At 41.5% G+C, this 14,507-nt stretch overlaps 1 protein-coding gene across 1 annotated transcript in view; it reads right to left on the reverse strand.

The window, feature by feature from the left end:
* Nucleotides 1–3,472: 3,472 nt before the first annotated feature.
* LOC119659057 overlaps nucleotides 3,473–14,507 on the reverse strand; it is a 61,363-nt gene continuing 50,328 nt past the window's right edge. The window contains exons 17-25 of the mRNA XM_038066966.1: nucleotides 12,478–12,601; nucleotides 12,277–12,418; nucleotides 12,113–12,217; nucleotides 11,905–12,053; nucleotides 11,370–11,821; nucleotides 11,133–11,311; nucleotides 6,947–7,127; nucleotides 6,584–6,875; nucleotides 3,473–3,664 (exon numbers count right to left, since the gene is read on the reverse strand). Of these exons, the coding sequence (XP_037922894.1) occupies nucleotides 3,569–3,664; nucleotides 6,584–6,875; nucleotides 6,947–7,127; nucleotides 11,133–11,311; nucleotides 11,370–11,821; nucleotides 11,905–12,053; nucleotides 12,113–12,217; nucleotides 12,277–12,418; nucleotides 12,478–12,601 (1,720 nt within the window). The 3' untranslated portion in view covers nucleotides 3,473–3,568. The remainder of the gene's footprint in view (nucleotides 3,665–6,583; nucleotides 6,876–6,946; nucleotides 7,128–11,132; nucleotides 11,312–11,369; nucleotides 11,822–11,904; nucleotides 12,054–12,112; nucleotides 12,218–12,276; nucleotides 12,419–12,477; nucleotides 12,602–14,507) is intronic.

Genomic DNA, 14,507 nt, shown 5'->3' on the forward strand with positions numbered 1-14,507 from the left:
GTGGTGTTGGAAAGTGGCAGTAGGTAGAAAACATTAATGTGTTCATCATCAGCTAAGTGTACTCGGATGATACGTCGCAGAGAGGTGTTGACAAAGTACGCACTATTGTACCGCGTTCACTGGTTATAGTGTATCTGTTAACTATAGTATATTCCCTACTTTCAAATTTTTCAACTTTGCACCTGGTATCAAGTGTTCTCCCAGATACCTCGACCTACTTTGCACAAGTGCCGGATACTGTTCTAGAACGTGTATAAAGGTTTCAACACACTTTGCACAGAACCTGGATTGCTCCATTCCTGGTAGACCCGCCTCACTGATGCTCTCGACCATCCTGGAAATTGCCCTCCTTGCCTGCATTTGTATATGCAGATGCAGTTAATCCCACAAAAACCTCCAGGGATGCCGTTGGGTATGTTTTCATTATCCCAGTGATACACACGGAAGCCAGTCTTTGGAGTTTGTGTGCTGAGTTCCGTTCTTTCTGCCCAGATTACCGCCCCATAGGTAATCATAGGACTTGCTATTGCAGTGTATATCCAAAGTATTATCTTCAGGGTGCAACTCCATTTTTTTCCTCCTATGGACCTGCAAGTCATCAGAGCCCTCGTAGCTCTCCAACAAGTTTTTCCGACATGCGTCTTCCAGAGTAATTTTTGGTTTGGGGTAATTCCCGAATATTTGACCTCTGTTTCTCGTTTCACCTCCATGTCATGTAACCTTATGGCTCTCAGGTGGTCAAGCTTACGTCTCCTAGTGAATGGTACTATGGTGGTTTTGGCTGGATTGATACGCAAGCCCCCTTCCTGTATCAGGCACTAGTAACCCTTAATCCAGTTTGGATTCTATCACATAGGGTATCCTCATATTTGCCCCTACAGATTAAAACAATGTCGTAGGCGTAATCCTGGACCTGCATTCCAGTATTTGTTAGCTCGTCCAGGAGCCCATCCATAGTTCACGGTGATAGTACCCCACCCTGTGAACAATTTTGGGTAGTATTCATGACAATAGAAAGTGCTACTTCTTTTGTTGCCATGGAATTCCGTAATACATACGTTAGCTGACACAGAGCAGTTTGGGTTGACCGTCCTGCTCGGTAAGCGTGTTGACACTGATGTAGGAGATTATGCTTTAGAACGTTAGTTCTAATATAGTTGTCTATGACCTTCTCAACCGTTTTGAGTACGAAAGATGTTAGTCAAATTGGTCTGAAAGATTTAAGGTAAAAAGGATCCATTTTACCCGCTTACGGAGTAAAGACAATGTTTGCCCGCCTTCATGCCCTTGGCATATATCCCAGGGCTATGATGCCTCTTACCAACCTTAGAAGAGACTCTACAATGATTTCTAAGTCTCTCTGGATTAGTGCTGGGAAGATGCTATCTACTCCCGGTGATTTTAGTTGTTGAAAAAGTTCCGCTGTACACCTTACCTTAGTTTCTGAGCATACTTCTTTTGCTAGTTTCTAGTTCTCCTTTCTTCCCCTTTTATTCGTTGTTGGGGTGTCAGACAGAATGTTGTCGCCGTCCGGAAATGAGTTTTGAGAAGCAGGTATACTCTGTCCTCCTCATTCTCGATAAATGTCCCATCCTCCTTCTTCAAACTGACAGAAGATATTGCCCCGTCTTTTCCTGCAGCTTTGTAAGGCCTGGTTCCTTCTGTGCTTTTCCTGAGCGTGTTCCGTTTTGCTGCCCTGATCGAATTGCTACATATACGCAGTCAGTGCATTTTTGTACCTCGGCCAGTCTCCAGTTTGTTCTGCCCGGTTGAAGAGTTTTCGTATCTGTGTTTTCATTCTGGCTAGGTGCCTAATCCACCACAGTACATCCCTTTATGAGTTAACTGAATTAGCCGAGCAGCTGAGCTCATATGCGTCAATGACGACTTTATTGTTTCACCACTGTTTCTGTTTCCATATAACAACCAAGAAAGAATACTCGTTCAGAACATTCTCAACTTGATCTTGGTGCTGCATTTACAGATTTCTGACAGCGAAAACGGATCTTAATGGATAAATTGCCGCCGTCGGCAGAAAACACCCTTCCTAGATATTTAAATAGGTCGACGTTTTCGAAGAACGCCTACACGTCATTCCAGCAGTATATAGAACGTCACCGATAACCAAGAAAAATAAGATCGATGACAAGATACAACCCTGATCCACTCCGGTTTGTACCTCAAAATCCTCTAAGATTTTACCTCAATGCAGCGTGATATTTTGACCGTCTCCTGTCTGTCGATTAAGTCGAGGAGATTTCTCTCCTGTCTGAAGGAATAGTTCATATCCGCATGTCACGGTCACCAGCCATTTCATCCACAAGAGGAGGAACTTCACCGAATGCGATGGAACCATCTAAAAGTTCACGACCACATGCAAGTTCTTTCTTGATGCGGTATACACTTCTGAAGTCAATGCGTTCTGCGGCATCTCCTGCTTCCGTGATCAGCGCAATATAAAATTCCCTTTTGTCACAAAGCCCATTACCCTGAACTTCCTGGGATTCCGAGGATGTCGCACCCGCCTTCACTCGTAGCGGCCAGTAGAATCTTCAATACCTAGCGTTCATCCATCTGCTTCTACGATTCTGCAGTCAGCTAGGTCCTATGTCGCCCCTGGCATATGGTATATATCTTGAAGAGTCTCGAAATATGAAGGGATATTTCTTGTTGTTTGTTTTCACTCTGTGTCAACAGCTGTAAATCGTTGACTGAAGCTTTTTTTTCTTCTGAATTCAGTCCTTTTTTGATTGCTCGCTACTCCTCCTGTTTGCTAATGCCATATGGCGCTCGTCGATTTTCTGCAACCAAGCCGTTGTTAGTTGCGCCGATTCTAATTCGCATTAGGTCCATTATTGTCAGATATGTTGTTGACCCTTCATTCCAAGTCCAAGTCACAGTCCACAGTAAGACAATTGCGAAATATTATTAACAAAGAAAAAAGTTTTTTTCAAAGCATAAAGTTTTTCATTTTTACTGTAAATTTGCTTTATATGTTTAACTGCTAACGATACATATTTATAATAATTTGTAAAATTGTTGTTTGGGATAAAAATTGAAAACTTTAGCTCATGCACCGATTAAATAAATCGTTCACAATCACAACCAGTTTAAAACTCTTTAAAAAATACATTTGCTGAATTCGTAGACATATATAATATTTTGTATACTATTTCTATAGGTGTATACTATAAAACGAAAGTGATTTTTTGAAAAAATACCAGACGCCCTCCTCAACACATATTTTTTGCCCTCCATTTTATTTATAAATCTGAGAGTATCCACATTTTTAATTACATGCAGGCGAATTATCATATCCTTCAATTTCGTTTTCCGATCCTGAAAAGAACGAAAAATAGCACAAGGAGTAAAAAAATATCAACACAAATATGAAAGCTTCCATTCACCTTTCCAAATTGTTTAAGTATGAAACATTAAAAGCGTCGCATTTACTTGACTGCCAGTTTCATCCATTTATCTATCTAAGGTAACTTCAAAATATTTGCTGCGTATAGTTTTTGAATATTAATGAAAATAATTGTGGCGAATCAGATTTGTCATCAATTATTTACGATTCCTCGTCGTCATCGTCCTCATCATCTGAAGATGTAATCTCTACTGTTCCCATACTATCGGCTCCTCTCAAACGCTCGTAACGTTTTTCCTATTAAAAAAATATTTAAATAATTACCAGCTAAGATCATATTTTCTATATGATTTGGAGATTTAACAAATAGTTTCAGTTGTTTAAGGACTTGTTTAGGGACTGGCACATATTATGTCACGAAAGTTTTGCTTCTTTTAGCGGTGCGCCCTTTTTCATTGGCAGCAAATACAGTACTATGGGAATATGCAGCCTGGATCCTATTTGACGAAAGACTATATAGGGTGATTTTTTTTTCACATCACGAGACGATGCTCCAGATGGCCGAGCGCCAGCCCCTAGATCTCGTTACCCCGGGTGCGAATCCAGGTCATCATAGCTGTTTGTGTTGTTTGCTACCGTGGAATTACTTACTTTCATAGTGTTAAATGTGATGATAATGGAACTGGGAATTCTCACTGGTCATTGTCGGCTGAACTATCACCTAGGGAAGCTAGGGATATCTACGGACACTGCCTGCAGGTTTTGTGAGGAGGAGGACGAAACTTCTATACACGTCCTGGGACAGTGTCCGGCACTTGTGCAAAGTAGGTCGAGACATCTGGGAGAACACTTAATACCAGATAAAAAGCTGAAACATCTGGAAGTGGGGAGCATACTAAAGTTCCTAAGGGTTACAGGCCTGCTTGAGATACTATGATCAATAGGTACACTATAACCAGTAAAATGGGCACAATAGTTCTTCAAGGTCGCGGTGCGACTTCCCCTTAACAGAATAATAATAATATGGATGAACAGGAGAGCCATGGCGGGGGAGAGTCCTGCGCCTACCTCCACTTAATATCGGACCGAGCAAGTCGACGAAAAATTGTCCCCCATTTTGTTTTAGTCGACTCATTTTGGATAAAACACTCATTTTTCAAAAAACGACAACAGGTTCACAAACCCCTCTGATATTCTGAAAAACCCCTTGAATTAATCTCAAATCAATCGACACGTCGAAATCAGGGCGCCCACGTGGTCGCAATCAGGAAAGCTTGTTTTATTCTCAATAAACATTAGCAACGGAGGTTGCTTGAATAGTTATTTTGCCCTCAAAGAGTAGTATAGATCCCAGGGCAAAAGCGCGGATTGATACACACGGTGGAGTGCAAAACCTCGGAAAGTTGCTGAACCTACACTAACAGTTGTACTGCAAAATCCTATTTCAACCTCCCCGTGATGATTGCTGGGAGTTCTTACTTATTGCAAAACTGCCGATGGAAAGGGACAAAATGGAGTCTCTAGAGTCCAAAAACAAGACAAACTGTGAAGATTAATCCTCCGGATTGGGGATTGATATAGGGTAGACAACCCTACCTAGAAAAGCCACAGAATCCTCGGATGGATTTAACATACAACGACGGATCCGACACTCCCTATACAGAATAAGAGCTACTAAACGGCTAGCCGATACTCTGGTCCAATATAACGCTGGTGCCGTCGCGTTACAAGAAATGCGCTGAACAGGGAATGATTTCCGGTAAAAGAGCGCCCATACCATATGTCAAAGCGGTTATCCAGTAAACCGTGTGTTCGGAGTGACTTTCCTAGTCAACCAAAAAAATGGAACCCAATATTATCGCAGAGTCTGAAAATAATACCTTCTATTAGGCAGTGGTTCGTTCCACGACGCTTGCCAAAATATGATATCAAAATCTTATTGGGGGATGTTAACTGCTAACAAGTCTGCATTCAGGCAACACATCAACTCCCTTAATTTGCATAATATTACTAATGGCAACGGACTGCATGTCACACAAAATCGTCATTGGAAATATTTGGTTTGGACGGAAAAGGATCCACAAGCAAAAACTGGGTCGATTCATAAAAAAGTCCGTAAAACCAACGAGGGGAAATGGCTGCAATAACCAGAGCTATTAGATACAGTGACCTATCGACAAATGACCTCCACTACTACGTGAGAAACGGTATTATTGATTCGACCAGAAACATATTTGGCTCCAGTTGTAAAAACGGAACGACGGCTTCAACATTGATTGTAAACTAACAATAGAAAGGGAGAATGATGCAAACCGCGCAATACCACGCAAAAAATCATCAGAAGTTCCATCAAGCGGGGAAACAGTGAAAGGGAGTCTAGAAAAACCAATAGGTCTGCGAACACAAGAAATCAAAGCAGGAGCCACATCAAGCACAGAAGTTTTACTAACAAGTCAGCAGGATACAACCCTGATTTTCATTCTGTCGGGACGAAGAGGGAAATCTTATTTCCGACATTGTGGGCATACGGGAATGATGAGCTGAGTAGACTGAACCTGACCAGATAAACGCGGCAGTGGTTTAGCGAAGGGAATGCTCTACTATATCATGAATTTTTGGTCCTTTACACCGTATGGGTGAGGATGATCCAGCCCGGAAGTCTATGGAAGCAATATATGTAGTAGAAAAAGATGGTGTTGCGAGAGTTGGGTAGGTCCTGCTCTGTCAGATAACTGGTAGGGTTATAGCCTTGTGCATTGAAGGAAATAAATAATGTAATTGGGATGAAAAGTCAAGAAGACTCAATCAACGCCAGTATTGAATCGAGATTAGGACTAAAATGATGTTGGGCTACGAAAAAAAGAGAACCGTTCATAACTGTCCAAATTAAACTATTTTATCTTCTATTATACGACATAAAATCAAGGCCTCGAAGCGGATTACACAGGACTACAGTACACTGTGGGAGGCAATGTGATCAGTATTACCCTCGCTCGTGATTATTACCCTGATTTAACTTCGGTACTCATTCACAGCAAAATCAACTGGTATCCAATATCTAGTCATGATACCAATCCCTCCGCCACCGGTGAGATTTGAATCGCGACCTTCCGTTACCCCAGTCTAGCGCTCTAACCACTGAGTTTTAAATATTTTCCCTCCTTTCTAAACTCTAGTTTTCAAACAATGGAATGGTGTTGAGAAAAGTGAACATACCTGACTGTGTGAGATTTTCGCATCGCCTTCATTGGCGCCCCACTTCAAAAGCAAACGAACGATTTCATCTGAAACGTTGTCCATCGAGTTAGCTAATCCTAGTGGTGTAAATCCGGCCAAGTTCGATTCATTAACATTTATGGATGTATATTCCAATAGATACCGAACAATCGGCACTAAATTCCTCTCAATTGCTAAATGCAAAGCATTATTCCCGGTCTTCGATACACACAATTTTGTCGATGCCTTCCCTGGTTTTAGAAGAAGTTCTACGATTTGTTGATTGTTTTTCCTAGATACGTATTAGAAAAAAATATATATTTGAAAAAGAAAGATGCAGAACGAATTTTCTAAAGATCGTACATTACTGCCAAATGCAAAGGTGTAAGACCTTCATCGTTTGCGCAATCGATGATCAAACCTATTCTTGTTTGTGTGTAATTTTGTGAATCAATAATTCCATTGACGCACATTATTAGGTTTTCCTCGATGGCAATATGAAGTGGAGTATTGCCTTTATTATCTGTAAGATTTGGATTTGCACCTGAAAGTTCATAACAGAAAAAGTGATTAGAACATCATAATCAAGAAAAAGAACAAGAAAAAAATAATATCGATGGTAGGATGCAACTTTTTCGAGTTCCACTTGGGATTTTACACATCTCCGAGATTTTATTTCGACGCAAGACGTAACATTCCGCGCAATCATGAGTCGCTCCTGATAATAACTAGTTTCATTCACTATTGTAAAAGAATCCAGACACACACCCTGTTAACACTATCGAAAACCTTCTCGAACCCGACACCCTTTTCGACTTCCTGGGGAAGATCTCAGATTCGAAGTAATCCAAGTATCAGCTCTGTAGAAACTATTGGAAACAGTTCCGCGAGGGACCATTAATCCCAGTGGTTTCACTCCGCTTAAACTCGTTAATGGCGACATCTTATTTGTCGGAGCAATATGTATTCGAATATCACAATGACTAGCCATTTTATCAACAAGGGGTGGAACTTTCCGGGATCTGAGAATCGTGATGCATTGCTCGTCATCGTGAATGAGAAGCATTTCTGACAGGATCATAAAACAAGCCGGAATACTGGAAGCTCGTGCTTCGGGTATAAAGGTTTTGTGTTCATCTTATGTAAGAAATTTCAACCCACATTTTTCTATCCGTATATAGCTACAAATCCAACATATTCCTTCATATTTTTCCAAACTACAAAACATACGTACATATTATATTACAGCCATAGATATTATCCTCACCCTAAACAAACTGCCTATTTTCGAATACTGTACATTTATATGCGCGTATATAAATTGATCGTACCCATATTTCTTCTTCTTATATCTATCTGAATTAGGCACTACCCGCAAAGTTCATTAGTACGCATATACTATATACCTACATACACACATGTCTGGCTGGAGTAATTGATATTCATATACAAATGATTAAAAAACTAAAACAAAATAATTCTTTGTAACCCCATTCACAACAACTCATTTCGTTGTGGTATTGACGAAATGATATGTGATGATGACGTCATGCGAGTTGTAGAGTGCACGAAATTCACAAAAATGGTAAAGTTTTACCCCCTATAACTTTGTTAATAATAGTTGGATTTTTTTCAAACCAAACTGTGCACTATGTTCTTCATTATATGCATGCCAAATGTTGTACTTCTGGAATGAACATAAGGGGGGTGCCAGGTAAATTTCTGACATGTGGAAATATACTATTATTAACTTTATTTGTGTAGATATCGGAACCGGATATATTTTGAGGCCTAGATTTCGTAGGGATACATCACTGTGATTTTTTTCAGATTTTTCGGTTGGATAAGTTCTGAGAACGACACCTGTTACACTTTTTGGAGGTCATATTTTGAACCTTCACTCCCCTATGTTTCACCCAATATCAAATATTGAACCAGTTTCGAAAAGTACTAATTGAGACCTTTCATTTGATACCCAACATGGCTACATTCTGTGAAAAAAATTGCACCCTCCATTCATTTGTATGGGGAGCCCCCCTTAAACTGAACACAAGATGGCGCCACTTACTGCATATAAAGGGAACACCAGATTAATACTTTCACCAATTTTCGTAACAATCGGTCTAGTCGTTTCCGAATAAATCGGGTGTGACAGACAGACGGAGAGACAGACACCGTCTCGATTCTAATGAGGTTTTATTTCACACAAAACCTTAAAAATGACTAAAAGGAATAGAAATTTGTGGGATAACACCTGTGAATTTCGAAACTTTACTGCTACCAAAACATCAACAACACCTCGGGTAGGCACTGACCTCATCCCGAAGAACTTTGGCTATCCTAAAAAGACTATTACTGGCTTCTGAAATATGTGAACGCTCCTCGACAACAGTATCCAACTCGTCCGAGAATTCCAACGATATAAGCCGGACATTCTGGGCCTAAGCGAAAGAAGATGGTAGGAATCTGGAAAGTATTCCTCTCCTACATGTGGCACTTCTGGCGATGGGCTTTTATACTCTGGAACGCTAAATGGTAGCAGACGCGAATCCCATGTCCCTCTTGACCTGGGAACCGGTTTCTTCCAGGATTCTGGCTCCAAGATCCCAGTCCAGGTTAAGTAGCATCACAATCGTACAGTGCTATAAAGACTTTCAATATAGTGAAGAAGGATGCTTCCTACAAGCAATTACACGCAATTAGGGGAGGCTTCCGAAAGGTGGGCTATAACAACACCTTACTCGGACACGTGATGGGGAAACATAGTGTTGGTGACTGTAACGATAATGGTGTAATTTTCATGGAGTTCTGCAGTTTGCACTGCCTCTACATTGATGGCACATTGTTCGAGCACAGAGCCTGATATAATGTCAGTTGGGTTTCAACTGTCGAGAACACCGTCCGAGCAATCAGCTCGCGTTCAGCAGTAGATTTAGGAGTTGTCTCCTCGATGTGCGTAACAAAAGAGCCGTTGACATCGGCCTCGAAAGGAATCACCATCTGATGGTAGTTTATACGTTCGTTTGCGTGTTGCGTCTGCCACTTCTCGCCATTGCGCTGTTCAGGGAAGTAGAAGATATCGCAGAATGCAATGATTTCAGAAGTGTATATCGCATCACGAAAGAACTTGCATAGGGATGCAAATCTTTCGATAGTCGTGTAAAGGACTTTGACGGTCAACTCTTCTATCACAATGAAGAATAGAAATATCACATCCGGCGAAGTTCCACCTCTTGTGGATGAAATGGCTAGCTATCGTAACATGCGGATATATTCCTCCAAACAACCATAAATGCATCCAACAGGGCTCGAAAACCCTCCAATATGCCCATTCTATCGGAAATCAGATTTCCCTCTTTGTCTCGGTAGGATGAACATCGAGATATGTAAGGCTTCATCCTCCTCTTCATGTGATTATGAAGATCATTTGTTGATGCTTCATCAGCAGGACATATATTCGCTGCGTATATTGTGGCATCCACTTCCCCCTTACAGGTGCTGCGGAGGCCTGTGTTGTGAATGGCTTCAGTATTCACTCTCACCTGATTGTCAGAGGGTATTCTGGGTGTTGTTATTCCAGATAGTGATCCGAGTCTATATTGGCCTCCCTATATGTTCTAACATTCATCAAGGCTGAGAGGTGGCGGCGTTGGATTAACATGTGGTCAATTTGGTTGAAAGTGGTCCCGTCTGGAGAGGCTCACGTATGTATGTGGACCACTTTCCGCGCAAACCAGGTACTTCCAACAACCATTTCGTGTGACACTGCTAATTGAATGATCCGCAGTCCATTATCATTTGTATTGCATCGTAAATACTTTCAAGTAAATTGTAAAATACCCAACTTGTCCAAAAGTGAAATGATCGCCTCATACAACGCGGCCTCTGACTGGATCTGAATTAAAGAGAGTTTTAGTCGACCGATTCAAATAAAACGGGCACTATCACAGCAACCGATGCAGAACTGTACATTTTAATTATCTCGAATCCCTGCTCTCAGTCAATAGTAAACTGCGCTATAAAATTTTTCACCCATAAGCACACTTTGTGTAAAATAGTGTTCCACAATTGACGTTTTTATAATCGGCGCATCAACGAATGCGTCAAATACAAAGTCTACTGTAGTATAGATCGCCATGTCGTCCCCTATCGTTCCGAGTGCTGGCCGACTACTAAAGACAATGAACAGCGGTCCGCGGTGATGGAGCGAAGATGTGACGTTGCATCAGTGGCGTAGCAAGGTATGATCACGGCCGAAGTGAGAACATCCGCGATTGATATCAGATTGCACTCATCGTTGAAAAATTGAGAGAGATGCCTTCGATAGTATGGTCATGTAATACACGCAGGCAAAATTAGCTAAATTGCCTCGAAGTTGACGGGAAACAATCCAAATACTATTCGAAGCAGTGATAGGTTAATTCGTTAGATGGTGATTTGAGAGGTTTTCAACTCTACCCGGACCATGTCTATGACCGAAAATCGCGAATCGGATCTAGACGAAGGCTATTATACTTGTATATTCGGAAATTTCTCCCAATTTACTCACCCAAATTGATCAATGGCCTGATATACTGCGGTTTGTCAAACAAGCAAACAGTATGTAGGCAGGTCTCCTTGCGTTCATTCTGGTACTGTAAGACTTCATTCAATTGAAATTTATCAATCAAATTTAACAATTTGTTCATGATTTCCCGATCATCAGTCCTGATCGCCGTCTGAATAACGCTATTAAGGGAAACATTACTGAAAAATATGAATTTAATTGAATATGAAAATTACATACTCGCATTCATTATTACAGGCTGCGTCGAAAATATCCAAAATCATCTGTTTAGCGAATTCCGCATTCTTATCACCGTATTTACCGTCAATCATTAATATTTGGTAAATGTATGGTGGCCGACATCTAGCAACAAGCGATAGACTCCGTTCTACATGTTGCTCACTGCGCGCTGGCTTAGAACCAATTCCATCTTTTACTTCGAGTGGGAACTCATACGGTGCTAACATCGACATATAAGAATCATCATATTCAATGTTAATTGTCTGTGCATTGTTGAAATTAACTTCTCCCGCCACAGGAAGTACTGGAAGTACTGATGAGTTGTTGTACGTTGTGGAATTCATTCGGATGCGTTTTCGCGAAGTGACTATGTCCCGTGGCTTATATCTGAATGACAACGGTTCACTGCGATCATTGTCACTTGGACGAACTAATTGGATAAAAACAGATATCTGCAAAATTACCACATGCATAGGTATTGTTTAGAATTTATTTTCATTTTGTCACATTTAAGAGAAGGCGGGATAAAGCTTACATGATGATCTATGTTTTTATCCTTATACGGTGGTGTTTTAAGTGCGATAGCATATTGATGGTGAACATCAGCTTCGGAAAATTCACCCCAACCCTCCCAAACTTCTTCCTCATCATTGTCAATTTCGACGAAACGCACCTTTATATTCTCTGCAAAGAAATAAATCCTTTTATAACTATTTCTCACTTTGCTATGTACTTTCTTATACTTTTGGCGACTTTTTCAACAAACAGAAATATTTCATCACCGCCTGCTGCGCTGCTAACTGTTGCACTTAAACGTGTAATTTTTAATTCACCAGTCAGGGCACTTTCTGTTGATTGAGAGAAATTAATTAGGTCTTACAGACTTCTAGAGTGGCATATAACTTACTCATGTTGTTAATAGGTCGAGAGAAGATTGGTGCACATAATTTGGTTAACGTTCGATCGTCCTTTACTGCAAATGCTTTGAATCCTAAGCATACTTGATTAAGGTTCATATTCTTGGCAATACGTCCAGCATTTGCTTTTATCTGTAATGAAATATCTATTATGACTCCATTCAACTAATCTACAGCCTATCTAAGCCTACCTGCATCTCATCACAGGGGGTCAAAGGCGCGCCTGTTTCCATCATCTTGTCCTTTTTCATTTTAGCGTTAAGCTCGTCGACTACATGTTTTTTCGCTGTATGTATAATACCCATACCTTGAAAGCTGCATCGAAATATAACTGCTCAAGTTTTTGTTTTGGTTTTGATATTAAAATAAAAAAAATAGCAAACATTTTACTGTGAGCATTGAGGTAGTAAACTAGGTGCTTTGTTAGTTGGGACTTAAGAATACACTCAAAGTCTTCCCTGCTTGCGGTAGAAAATTCTGGGGCTTTATTGTTACCGAAACATCAACAACTCTTCGGATAGGGACTGACCTCAGGAGCTCACGGCATAGAACGGTCTATGATTGGTTTCGTGAAATGTGCGCAGACTCTTCGACAATCATAGCGGGTGTCCTATGAATGCTCGCTTTCTCCAACTCAAGCGGAACTTCCAACGATATAAGCTGAGTATTCTGGGCCTAAGCGAAATAAGACGGTAAGATTCTGGAAAGTACTCCTCTCCCTCTTGCGACAACGTGCTTTTGTACTCTAGAAGGCCGAATGGTAGCAGACGTGATGTCGGGTTGTTTTTGGCGGCAAACGCAAGGCATGTTCTCTTCGCCTGATCCAAGTCACGGAGCATCACCATTCTTCAATGCTATATAGTGGATAAGGATGCTCTCTACGAGTAATTACAAGTAGTTCGGGTTGAAATTGGAATCGTGATGGGTGGTCTGAATGCCAAGGTGGACTCTGGCTCTCATCTGGCTCGGACATGTATTGCGGGCAGCACGGTCTTGGCGAACATAACAATAATAATAAGAGGTTTCTGGATTTCTGCAACTTCCACCGCCTTGTCATTAGTGGCACATTGTTCGAGCACAAAGCCTGCCATAGATCAGGTAGGTTTCAACTGACCGACACCGTACGAGCAATGAGATCCACTACCATGCGCTGAGATCGAGCTCACAAACGATCACCATCTAATGGTCGCTTACTTGCTGATCGGATGGCAAATACACTAAATAACCCACCTGAAAATATATTTGAGCATTGAGCCGCCATCCAAAGTGCTTTTTTTCCCGAGTGCTACTAAGGTGGTCAACCACGGCCCCAAAATGACGTCATAATATCTGGCTAACTGCGGAATCGTTGGGGAATCGGGGGTTGAAGGTTCTACTGGCGGCTGTAGGTGACAGCGAGCGTGATGCGCTCGAACTCCGATACCAAGCGAAATCCCAAGAAGTTCAGCATAGTGTACGCCATGATAGAGAATTTGCTACGGCGCCAGTCGGGAAAACTGATGCCGCAGAAAGCAATGATTCCAGAATTATATAGCGCATCACGAAAGAGAAACTCTTTCAATGGTCCTATCATAATCAACGGCGCAAAAACCGGTATCCGGTCTAGGCCTGCCTTAATAAGGAACTTCAGGTTTGCGCCGATATCCACCAATTCGATATCCCTAAAATCTGTCTGGTGTTCTGACCTACGCCATCGCTCCATCTCAGCAAGGGTCTGCCTCGTCTTCATTCTGCCTTGATATTGCCCTTATACACTTTCTGGGTCGGATTATCCCCATCCATACGGATTAGGTGACCAGCCCATTTCAACCGGTTGAGCTGGATTTTATCCACAACCAGACGGTCGTGCTATTGCTAATCGATTTCATCGTTATGTAGGCTACAGAATCGTCCATCCCTCTTTAGGTAGGGACCAAACATTCTCCGGAGGATTTTTCTCTCGAACGCGGCCAAGATTCCGCAGTTTTTTTTCGATGGTCCTATAAAGAAAGTTAACGGTTGACTTCTCATCCACGATGATGGACAACTGAAGAGGTGAAAAGAACACTTCACGGCCATTTTTAACCGTGTCATATCCGGTGAGGATCCTTCTCTTGTGGATGAAATGACTAGTCACCGTAACATGCAGATGCGGGCTGTTTTGCCAAGCAGCCGCTGAGTTTGGCGGTCGCCTCGCAGAGTTTTTTATTGTTGCAGATCTGCTACTTCCGCTCGTACGGAA

The sequence above is a fragment of the Hermetia illucens genome, chromosome 6 (assembly GCF_905115235.1).
Source record: "Hermetia illucens chromosome 6, iHerIll2.2.curated.20191125, whole genome shotgun sequence".
Taxonomy (NCBI): domain Eukaryota; kingdom Metazoa; phylum Arthropoda; class Insecta; order Diptera; family Stratiomyidae; genus Hermetia; species Hermetia illucens.